A 12,801-nucleotide genomic window follows, 5' to 3' on the forward strand; every position below is an offset into this window, starting at 1 on the left:
ATGAACTCCAAATAAATGGAAGAACAATTAGAGAAATATGGAGAGGAAAACATTAATAAATTCAATGAATAATATAATAATTTTCCAATTCAATTTCCTTTACCCGATTTGTCACTGAGACGAATTTGTGAATAGCAAACATGCGATTTTACACATTTGTAAAATTAACATGCCGTATGAACCTTTAGTGGCAGGGTAGTACATGTATCGACTTTCACAATTCTCTTGTCATATGCAGTCCAAAAATATGTCTTGTTAAATTTTATTTCGATAAGAATACGGTTTACTATGACATAATTGATCGTATATACTCAGTATAAGAATCACAAATAAGTATAACTAACTACATCAAATTATCGTATAGTGGACCCAGCGTTATTTTTGCCTTTCCATATTACTTCAAATATACATAAGCCCGACAGTGTGTTGTTACTTTGATAATTAAACCTTCATTGTCTTTTTCAAGTATGCTCTATAGGAAAATGAAAAGCATTCAAATTGAACAACAAATTATCTTAAGAATTGTATCAGTTAAAAAAACAACATTTCTAACATTTGCGGCGACTTTATGTTTTCCCTTTTCCAAAAGCAGAATTTTCTGTACTTGGCCATGCAGCGAATTACGTGTTTATCTAGCAAATTCTATAGCATGCAACGACCACAGGCTGAATAAACGGTGTCGTTTTTCTGTCGATGACTTTAAGAGATGGAGTGCAGTCTTTGGCAATTAGCACAATATTTTCTGAGTTGTACAACGACTGGCATCTGCGCTGCTGGCTAGAGTACTCACATTCAGTGGATACAGTTGATTCGTCTCATCCCTGCGACTCGGGATTATCAATAACAATGTAGAGGTCGGTGTTCATCAGCATCGACACCGTCGTTGTCGTCGAGTAAAGTGCATCTAAATGGTACTTGGTAAATTTTGTCTTTATCATACATTGGCATTTTTTGTATTTTACTGTGCCGAACAAAAACACAAACCACCACTCTGTTGCATATTATCAGCATTTACTTTCTGCTTCATTCAACACTAAAGTGCAAATAGTAATACTTGAGTCAAAGTTATAGCAGACAACGGCAAGAGTAAAAAAACAACACACCCAGAAGGATGATGCTCATGACGACGACGTCGACATCAAAAGTGTTCCATGTCAAAAATCTTTAGTTGGATGCTGCCCCTGCTGTGCTTGCATCCTTTATTGCTGATTGTTTGCAACCATATACACACACACTGTCCAACACTCTATTCGATTCGTTCAGTGGTCGACGTCAAAAGGAACACCGACCACAAACAAAGTCAGGGCTTAGTCGATGCTTCGTTCTTCTCTCCTCATAGAGGGGAATATGTCGACGGAGTCAGCAGCAATGACTGTCTTTGATCCAATCATGAATGTCAACCCAACCACCAGCCATCTATTCTAATTGGCACAACATCCATTCATTCGGTCATTCAGTCACTCATTGCATCATACCATCATTCATCCGGACTATCATCAGGGATTGTTCCTGGCAGTGGCGCAACGTCATGGCTTTGCTTTCGTTCATTTTACTGTTGACTTTTTGGAGTTTTCAAAATTTATGACATCGACTAGAATTTTTAATCCTTTGGCTGGAGCACATGCGAGGACAAAGAAACGAAATAATGTGTCTCAAAGAGAAGAAGAAAAAAAAACATCTGAAGTATGGCAACAATAGATTATTGTTCAACGAGCATTAAAAATAGTTTTGTTTTAAAGGACATATCCGTTGGTAGTGGTTAAGTGAGTTGTATGTTCATTTTAAGTGGAATAAATTTCTAAATGAGCATCGATTCAATCCGTATAATCGGTGTTTAAAACTGCAATCTTTGGAGGCAACTGCAAGTTAAATTTTAATAAATAGGGGAGACTGGGCACATTCGATATGAAACTCTCACTGTACTTCACTGGCTTCGATCCATAGGTATCGAATATCAAAAAAAAAAAAAAAAAAAAAAAAAAACAAAAAACTGTCGCAAAGTTTGAAATCTTTAGCTAATATACTTATTTGGATGCACGGGGCTTTGATATTTAAGAGATGTTTTGTAATATTTCCATTCCATTTCGTAAGTATTTCGTGTATAAAACTTATTATTAAAAAGTAGTTAATTACAATGTGTATTCTTATAAAAATAATTAAAAATATCATGTTTTTAGAAGATTAATAGAAAAAAATAAAAAATTAAAAAGTACCTTCGTCATTTTAAAGTGGGGCACATTCGGCCATAAACAGATAATGCAATATTATTTCCTTAATTTTTTGAGATTGTCTTTAAAAATAATCCTTTAATATGTTTCGAAATTACATATGTAAGACCAAACGTGCTTGTTTTGACGAAAATCCGATCCGATGAGTCGCGTATTACAACAAAAGAGAACCTTTAAAGGATCTGAATTCCATCCAGACTGATAGCAATAATAATTACCAGGCTATGACTATGATTCGGCGAATTTGACTTTTTTACAAAACTGTAAAAATGTTTAACAATACTCATTTATTATATGTTTTGGGCACTACATAGTTTTTATAAGTATCACAAGACAAAAACAGCCATAAAGTTTTTATATCATTTGAATAAGTAGGGGAGACTGGGGCACCTTCGGCACTTTTTTTTAGAGCTCTATATCTCAGTACTTATTCAACATATATAACAACTTTATGGCTGATTATTGTCCTCAGACACTTCATTATAAAAAATAGTACCAAAAAGATATAAAAAAATAGTATTAGTTAAACAATTTTACAGTTTTGTAAAAAAAGTCAAATTCGCCGAATGTGCCCCAACCCGGGGTAGCTTCGGCATTTGATGGGGCACATTCGGCAACATAGTCATAGCCGGGTAATTGTCATCGCTTTCAGTCTGGTTGAAATTCTGATCCTCTAAAGGCTCTATTTGGTTTTAATACGCCACACAATGTTTGAATTATAGGGCTTTATTTTCCAACGGCGTACGTTTACATCTCAAGCTCGCACACAACATCAGAAATAAGGGGTTTCTATCGCATTTTCGTCAATACAAGTACGTTTGATGTTATATATGCAATTTCGGACCATATTAAAGGATTAGTTTTAAAGACAAACTCAAAAACATTTTAAGGAAATAATATTGCACAATCTGTGTATGGCCAAATGTGCCCCACTTTAAAATGCCGAATGTACCCCGAATGTACTTTTTATAGTTTTTTTCATTTTTTTCGATCAGTTTTTATAAACATTTTATTTTTAAACATTTCTATAATAATACACATCGTAGTTAACCACTTTTTAATAATATTGTCTTAAAAATTTAAAAAGTTTTATACGCGAAATACTTACGAAGTGGAATTGAAATATTACAGAAACATCTATAAAAATATAAAAACCCATGTATTTAAATAAGTTTATTAGCTAGAAATTTTAAACTTTGTGTCAGTTATTTATTTCGATATTCGATACCTATGTATCGAAACTAGTGATGTACGGTGAGAGCTTCATATCGAAAACGCGATTGCCGAAGGTGCCCCAGTCTCCCCTACTGAGATATAGAGCTCCTAAAAAATGTGCCGAATGTGCCCCAGTCTCCCCTATGTAATTCATATTCATTTTCCACGATCGGACTTTGTTAGAAAAATTTCGAAGATTGTAATTGGCTGTTATAATAATGTCTACATAAACATATTAAATATGACCACTTTTGATATCGAATATACAAATATTTTATTAAATGAACCACGTATCGATAATTCGTTGTCACCATTAAGTAGGCTGAGTCGATCTAGACATGTGTGTCCGTCCGTCTGTCCCTTATAATTTGTAAACACGATACAGACTACAGTTATGGACCAATCTTCAGCCCAATGAGGTTCCAGTTATGGTCAAGGATAACGCATATGATTTGGTGATGATCAAATAATAATTTTGTGATGAAGTGGACCAAAAACTTATTTTTTTGTGTTTTTTCGAGTCGATTTATAGGCTACAATTATAAGCCGAACATCAGAAGACAACCCACGGTGAAGGGAATATGGACATAATTAGAAGTACTGTCCTGAATATTAGTAATATTCGGAAAATAAGACAGTGTAAGGAAGAGGTGCAGTTGACCTCTAATCGGTCAAGAGGGTGCAAATATCTCGATATATTGCCCACTTGTGTTAATTGTATAATCTCGTCAATACATAGCAATATTTAATTTTTGTATTAATGTTCGTAGATGACAAACCTACCAAGGAGTAATGAGATTTCCCAACTGAAGATGTGTGACAGAGAAAGAAAATGGCCAATGTTAACAAACAGATAATAACTAAAAATCATCCTTTGTAAATAAAAATTGTTTTGATAATTAATATGAATTGTGTCCACTACTAAGTTCCAGCTAAAACAATAGTAGCTGCACATAAATCAGAACGAAAAGTTTCAAAAAACCCCACTACACTCTAACTGGATATTTTGCAATGGCAATATTAAAAATATTTACTCTTTATGGGGGAGGTAACAGAAGAAGTGGACCGAAGTTCCCGTATTAGAACCTGAGATTGGCTTGTAAGTAAGTAAGTTTAAATGTTTAATTGTCTTCTTCTTATATTATTTTTTTCTGGCACTACAATTCATTGAAAGTGGAGATCCTAATATATCCTGAAAATTTAATTTACAAAAAAAGCAACATAAAAAATGAACTGATTATCACTTACATCATACATAAATACACCTTGGTCAAACTATTTATCTTCGAATAAAAAACATATGTAAACTAATTTTTTAATTCAGAAAACAAATGTGTATTATATCAAACAATCAGTGCACGGTGCTACATTTTTCGTTCGAATTGAAAAAATATAAAAAAAATGATCTAAGTGAAAGTGAAAAAATGGCAAGCAATATTTTCTTCCATTTTTTGAACAAATCAATTTTGCAGATAAGTCTTTGGAACGGTATATGTTAATAATTAATAATTTTGGTATATTGATATTTTTGGGCCATGCTCACATGACCTTTATTAGAACAGGGGCACTACACGTACATATTCTAATCGCTCGATACTTTGCCCTGCCGTTGTTGTAGTTGTTTTAATAAAATCCCTGTTTGTTGTGATTACGCCTGACTATTTTGCAAAAAAGAAATGCAAATGGTACCCCAAATAACCCGTCAACATTACTAGAGCCCTTAATAATATTGGCATTGGCCAATGACTGAACGCAAGGCATTATTGCTTAGCCGAAGGCTTCTTTCACCATGGCAGCCATTTGAAAATCTCTAAATCTTATATTATGTGCCCACATTAAGACAACGAAATTTACTGAGATGACATTGAATCTGCGGCTATTTCCACATTCAACACAATCCGCATTTGCAATGTCTCAGTTCGATTTGTACATTCTTTTGTTTCAGCCATCTAAGCGTTATAATGGCGCTAAGCTGCTTAAGAATTCAATTATTTTCGTAGCTTAAAAATATAAGCTGCACAGTAACTCAATGTAATGAGGATACTTTTAGGTTTGCTGTCGTTGCTATTACCAGTTGGTTGGGTGATGAGGTGGTGCGTCGTGGATCGTGCGGTCTGGTCTTTGCTGCTGACATCCTTCGTATTTGCAGTTATACGCCACTACAACTCTTCTTAATACACAACGGTCTGTGTACTTCATACAGCTTCGCTTTCATACCCTTCGTCGTACTTACTTGTGTCGAGTGGTTTACTTACTCTGCTTTGGTAGTGGTTTTAGTGGTTGTGTTGCAATATTATCCCTGCCAGGGTATTAGTTCTTCTGTTGCCGCTACGATTGTCAGCGGACGTTCAGTCCAGAGAGATTTCGTTTTCTTATTTTTCTTTTCGATTTCATGTTCATTCATCTACCATTATCTGGTATTAGTTTAATTTACTTTAAAGCTAATTTTCATTCGATTCTTGCGAGATGGAAATGGAGAGGCACTAACAATGCGATATTAATATTTAAGAATCTTATAATGTGTTAATTACGTCAAAGAGTGTGGCGCCTAATGAAAAAATAAATCTAAAAATTGCATCAAATAATAAATCAACAAAACAATTTTGTCACTGTGTTTTTTTTTATAGAAGAACAAATTAGGTTATCTGCGACATATTTTGTACATACTCCATGTAGTTTGGTATTTTATAGGACGTGGGAATTTTTAATGAAAAAAAAACACTTGAGGCCGCCGCCATTTCAGGTTTCAAAAAATCGATTTGTTTTGTTTTTATTTGATTTAAAATTGTCATTTAAAATGTTTTAAACTTGAGAAGCCATTGACATTTAGTCAGAATGTAAAATCAACAATCCATAAAAACTTGATATATCGACTATTGTTATACATTTTCAACGTGTTCTCGCCTTTAAATAGTTTTCGCTATCCACTTTTAGGAAAAAAGTATTGTTTGCGAATTTAAGTATATACCTTTTAATTATTAAAACAACTATCTGTTCAATAAATAAAACAACAAATTCTTTTAATTTTTTCTTTTCTCTTTAATTTTATGTATATATATTTATACGAATATATTCCTTGTTTTATATAAGTTTTTGTCATAATTTACAATATGTTTATTTGTTGTCTGAGATAAGTTCTTTGTTGTAAACATTCCAGCATATCCAAAAAATGGAGGATTGCTACTGTCCTACTCGTCGTCTGGGTCTTTGGAACGGGGATGGTGAAGGATGATGCTTGGGATATGCAGACGGGATACAAATGGAATGTCTTCTCATTGATAAATGTTCATATAATTTTGTTAAATTATCTACAGAATAATAATGTACACCTACATATAAACGTAACAGAAAATATATATTAACTACAATTCACCATCTCCCAAGCCGCTCTTACCGTGCAGACATGAAGCCTTTGTAATTATTTACAATGATGAAGATGATATTGATACTGATGTCCCCTGTAAAGCGTTGCGGTTATTCGGAAAGGGTATTTACAATGAAGTAGTCCGAACTGAACTGAACAGAACAATAAATGAAAATAAATAAAGTAAACGGAAGGGGATTTTTCGGCCATGTGGAATGGTTATTGTTTTCATGTTTGCATAGTAAGAGGGCGTTTAAACTTCACTAATTTTTTCTTTGGAATTTTCCTTGACATTCTGTCTATTTCCGTTTGCAAATATTTACATAAAAAGTCAATGTACGTCTTTTACATTTCATAATTAAATTTCAAATGTTGGTCTGTGGAATTGTTTTTGTTTCTTATGGTACATTTGTTTACACATCTTTTAAAGATTTGTTTGTCTTCTTGAATTTGAGTCTATATACTATGTACATACATATGTATTTGTGTATATTATGTACATATTATATATAGTACATACATATGTAGTATGTAAGGATTACAATTGTGTTTTTTAGTTTGTATTGGGCGATTGAAGAATCTGTCTGTGCCTATTTGGTGTCCGTAAGTCCCAGTTTGGCCAGATTGCCCAAAGTTGTTGCGTCTCCAGGCTGAAGTCTTAGAGCCTCTTTGTAACTGGCGGCAGCATTTGAGGTACGTCCTAGTAGGTGAAGAATAGCGCCGAGGTTAGTGTGTGCATGCGCATCTGCTGGCCTCAAACTGACAGCCTAAAATATAAACAAAAATAACACGTTTTCATGTTTATCATTGATAGCAGCCACATAAAACGTTAAGAAAACTAAAGATTTCGAATACTTGAGTTGAGAAAAATGTAGAAGGAGAAGGTATGTTTATAATAGATGCATACCTTTCTATACCAGAATTCCGCTTCCAGCTTACGATCCATTAACCTTAAAGCAGTGGCAGCGGCCACCACTAATGAGTAGTCTCTTGGTGCAAGTTCAGCCGCTTTAATTCTATAAACTATAGCTTCAGCCAAACGTGATTGTGATGTAAGGAATTCGGCTGAAATAGAAATATTAGATGTAGGATGTAGGATATTAGAAGTCCAACGGTATTTAGTTAAACATCGCTGCAAATAGTACATACCATAGTGATGATGAACACTTGCTTCTTCAGGTGCTAGTTGCAAAGCGCGCTTAAACCACATTTCCGCCTCATGTATCCTACTGCTCTGTACGAATGCAAACAACCTCAATTAGTATTTCCAAAATATCGATTCTGTCGAAATTACTTACATTTCTGGCCAATGTTATGCCGTAGGACAAATGAGCCGCAACTTGGTTGGGTTGCAAATCCAGGGCCGCTCTGTGGTGCCTTTCCGCTTCATCCCACTGCTGAAGTCTACCGAAAATATCACCTATTCTATGGTAGAGCACATCACGCTTATAGTAGTTATGTGGCAACTCGTGCAGAGCTTCGCGATAGACGGCCAAAGCCCTCTGGAGTTTTCCCTGTTCAACGTACAGAGCTCCCAATTGCAGGTACGATGTAATGCGAGCATTTTCATGGCCTTGCCGATCTCTGACACCGGTGCCATCCACCTTGGCCCCCTCTTGCAGCACCTGAGCCGCATCCTGGCATTTGCCCAATGCTATAAGCGAAATGCCCAAATTCAAATAAGCCACTGCAAGTAGAGTAGCAGAGAGTAGAACATAAAGCTATTGTCTGCGTAATGTTAAGTTGACCAGTCGTCACCACTTACCGGCTAAATTAGGTCGAAAATTCAAGGCCTTTTTGAAACTCACTACAGCAGCTTTATAATTTTGTTGATTCTGATATAAAATTCCTCTGTAATGAAAGAAAAAGAGAGAGGGCGGAGTGAAAGGACGGACGTACATTAATTAAAATAGCTCCATTAAAAGCTAATTGCATTTGTTGTGTTGCAAACACATAAAAAACGGAATAAATGTCTCCGGTTGTATGTGTGTGAGCGTTTGGGTTTCGAAACATTTTAGTTAAATAATTTATCACAAAGAGGGGAGAAAGCGTTCAGCCTAAGGCAGGCTACGCAAAATTATTTTAGACCTAAATGTTGGAAAAATGCAAATACCAATTAAGGGGACCCCCCCATTCTCGGGGTCAAAATTTTTGTTGATGTAATTCGAATCTACACTGATTAAAGAATGTCTCTACAAAATTTCAAGTGAAAATCTCAAGAACTGTTGAAGATATATCCGATTTATTGTGTCAGCATCAAGTGACGACTGAAGGGCTTCTCAAACTTTAAACGCGTTTTTCTCTAAACATTTTTTTGCGAATGGCGGGCACCATAACTCAAAAACTAATAACCCAATCGGTTCCAAATTTTGCAACGTTTCTCTGGGAGTGTATAGCTCTCGTATGAGCTAGGATAAAGCCAATCGGTGAAAATCTTCCTTATTTTTTAACTTTGTTTTTGGTAAAAAATATGCGATTTTTCAAAAATATTTTTTCAAAGGTCCACCATTTTGTTAATTTTAGAGCGAAGTCAATAATCCTAGTTCATACGAGAGCCAGACATGTACTCTTTCTAACACCGTTGGAATTTTCGGATTCCGATGTTCCAGTGAGGAGTTATCATGCCCGCCATCAAAAATAAGGACTTTTCTTTAATTACAAAAAACAACAACAAAACAATAACAAAATTTTTTTGTAAATTATTTTTCTTCTCTTTTAAATCTTCAATTATATATGTGCAAAGTTACAAACCTTAACAAGCATTGGTATTGATTTACCAGCCCATTGAAAATCTTGAAAAATTAAAATCGAGAATGCGGGGGGGGGTTCCCTTAAATGCCATTGGAATATCAATTTAATTACAACCATTGTTTTTGACAATAAAAACGATTCCGATTGGGGGGGAAATTGTAATAAACCCTTAAATGCCATTGGAATATCAATTTAATTACAACCATTGTTTTTGACAATAAAAACGATTCCGATTGAAGAACGCTGTCTGTTCCAATGGAAATTGTAATAAACCGATTTATTCTGTTGACAAATACGAAAAAAATATCTACTCCCTCGTTCTGCAGCTATTGTACTTTTTCTGCATTTTCTAGTCTATTATGGTATTGCTGTGGTTCTATTATTATTTTCGTATTGTATTTGACAGAAATGGGGGTTTCGTTCCCAAGTCCATAAATATGTGCTATGAATTTACTATCTTTTTTGACAAATTCGTAGGAAAATCCGTTTACTAGTTTTTTGCTCGGAGTATTCTTTGTCTCGTTCACTTGGCGAACGTTCCAATGGATGTTTGCACTGCTGCTTCTATTGTAGTTTATGTTACTTGAAAAAATGTATATATCAAAGGATTGACGGAAATGCTTGTGTGAGCAACAAAACAGTAAAACATTTCACAAAACATTATACTCCATATATGTATATGTACACTAACATGGATGGGCACACGTTTGGGAAAATGCCTAATGCCAGCATTGCTATAAAGTTACATTTCTTCTCTTATACCCATCCCAATGCCGACATTCTGATTCAATCGTTGCCTATTGCAGATTATGTGTATTCCCAAAACGGAGCACCGTGATGCACTTTTCATCTTTTACAATGGCATTAAGTCTTCGCCCTGGATGATAGTTCGACAGTAAATGTGTTTATATACTAAGGAACAAACTTTACTTTGGGTACATTCAACTCGAAAAGTATACGCTGCTCTAAGCAGCATAAATCGAATGAGAGAGTGTCCTATTAATACAATATGATACCAAAGCCCAAAATTAAATATTGCTCAGAACTGAAAATAGAAAAATCACAGCTTTTTCAAACATCTAAGGTGATCCCTACAACTTTTCCACACCTTCTGAGCTTAAGCTTTTTCACACCCCAAAGAATAATTTATCATGATGACATGAAGTTTGTATTTCCCTTACTATTGTACTAGGAGCGTGAAAAAAATCAATCTTTAAGACACGCATACACTCACACATACATGTAATTGATAACATTTAAAATAAACAAGTGTTTATGATTAAATGGCCAGATTCCATCAACTCTAGGTATTTATTCAAACTAGCCTTGACAATAGGCAGTGCGAATTCAACATTGCATGTAGATACCGGCAAATTATGTTGTACCAGATTCCCGAAAAAACAAAGCTTATTGCGTGTTAACATTTGCGGCCAAAACATCAACAAAATTAAAGTAACAAGTACGAATGGCAAATATCAGAAAACTAAAAGTGTTTGTACATCGTAAATAATTTATATAAAAAAAGAATCCATGTTGTCAAACCGCCCCATTTTGCTGGAAACCAGGCAGGCTGCCCGACCACCTACACACACATTGGCAATGAAGGTGTAGACAACATGAAGTGAAATTCTTTCAATTCAACGTTTTTGTTTCCTCGACTTGTGTAAATCGAAAAATGGAATTACGTTTGACCTGAAAGTGAGTGCATGCTCAGCTATTCAAACACCATTTACCTTCATCATCGTCATCATCACTGGCAGGAACAGCAACGGTATCTGTATTAGTCACCGTAAAGGGAGCCGGAGGAGAGTGAAGGAGCTGTGGCAATGATAGTGGCACAAACGGCATCTAAACCGAAACGAAAACCAAACAACAAAACCGATAATCATTGAGCTGAATAATTTGATTTCTTTTCAATGACTACTCGTCGCACTGGTACTTGAACACGGCAATGTTGTAAAGTTTGGTTTGCAGCTCCTTCACTCAATCCTCAACAGCACCATACTTCAGTCGTAGCGACTTCCACGGATTGCCTTTCCCAAAGCAACCCACTGCAGCCGTTTGTCCGCTTGGCTCATATTTGATTCAATGAAGTTCTGCTTGCTTTTGTCGACATGAAAATAAAAAACACTTAACATAGGAATTCATCTTGATTTCCATTTCTCTTTTTTTCCATCGCTGTGCTCCTTTCAGTGTACGCTGTGTATACAAACATACACATAATCGAAGCTTGATATTGAAATATTATTGAAGTTATGGGGAAGAGCAACGACTCGCCTTGATTCCAGCTGTTTGCTACTGTTACTGCAGGCACCAATACTGAGCTGGAGTTTCAAAGTACCATGCCATCAGTTACAGTCGACCAGCAGTCGGACAAACTCAGATACCCAGGACGGACAGAATGACTGACATGTGGTCTGTTGGCAATGTTGAGGCAAGTAGCGACCTAACTAACTAACATGAAATATACTTGATGTACTTGAAGCTATCACAACATCTTCAATAGAAATGCTAGCAGGAAACAGTGGGCTGCTATTTATGAGCACCGGAAAATGTATGCTTTCTGTGTTCCAAATAATTGTACAAAATTGTATTGTATTTGTATCTATTACATTGGAAAGCCAACCAACAAAATTAATTACGATGCTGTGCCTAATGCATGGGGTATTTATTATAAACATGAAGAAACATTGAAATAAGACACGCGGTTATTTAAATGAAATTGTAAAAAATACATTGTAATAAAATGTTGTGCCGCAAACTGCATTAATCAAAGTGCTAAGACTCTGCATAAAATTAAGGTCAATAAAGCGGAATTATCAGCAGAGCCTCAACAAGTTTATTAGAAACATGAACGGTTGAAATAAATGTATTGTGATGACCGCTATGTTCATCAGCCCCCTGGAGTGTGTAGCTAATTCTGCAAAAGTTTTGGGACATACTTATAGCAATTGTTTACACATATATGAAATGCTCTTCAAAAATTATTTTCTTGAAATTAATTAGACACTCAGCGATATCTAGAGCAATGTACTGAATTGAGGACACCATCAATTTATTACAAAATTGCTATTTATATTTGTTTTTATTCTGATTCCGTATGTCTTCTGGTTTGGGACATCTCAGATAAGGTTATTTTTCTGCATTATAGTTCAAAATGTAAGAACAATCAAATAACGAACAATCAGATAACGAACAATCGTTATGAACGATGTATGCCAAAAATATAAAATATCATCCAGA

General features: G+C 35.1%; 1 protein-coding gene across 1 annotated transcript in view; it reads right to left on the bottom strand.

The window, feature by feature from the left end:
- Window positions 1–7,397: 7,397 nt before the first annotated feature.
- Window positions 7,398–12,801, bottom strand: part of LOC133329422 (protein O-mannosyl-transferase TMTC2) — a 39,831-nt gene continuing 34,427 nt past the window's right edge. The window contains exons 5-9 of the mRNA XM_061537896.1: window positions 8,573–8,658; window positions 8,106–8,494; window positions 7,957–8,041; window positions 7,715–7,872; window positions 7,398–7,574 (exon numbers count right to left, since the gene is read on the bottom strand). Of these exons, the coding sequence (XP_061393880.1) occupies window positions 7,398–7,574; window positions 7,715–7,872; window positions 7,957–8,041; window positions 8,106–8,494; window positions 8,573–8,658 (895 nt within the window). The remainder of the gene's footprint in view (window positions 7,575–7,714; window positions 7,873–7,956; window positions 8,042–8,105; window positions 8,495–8,572; window positions 8,659–12,801) is intronic.

This window comes from Musca vetustissima, unplaced genomic scaffold (assembly GCF_032173495.1).
Source record: "Musca vetustissima isolate MV318-11 ecotype Yass unplaced genomic scaffold, APGP_CSIRO_Mvet_v1 utg2237, whole genome shotgun sequence".
Taxonomy (NCBI): domain Eukaryota; kingdom Metazoa; phylum Arthropoda; class Insecta; order Diptera; family Muscidae; genus Musca; species Musca vetustissima.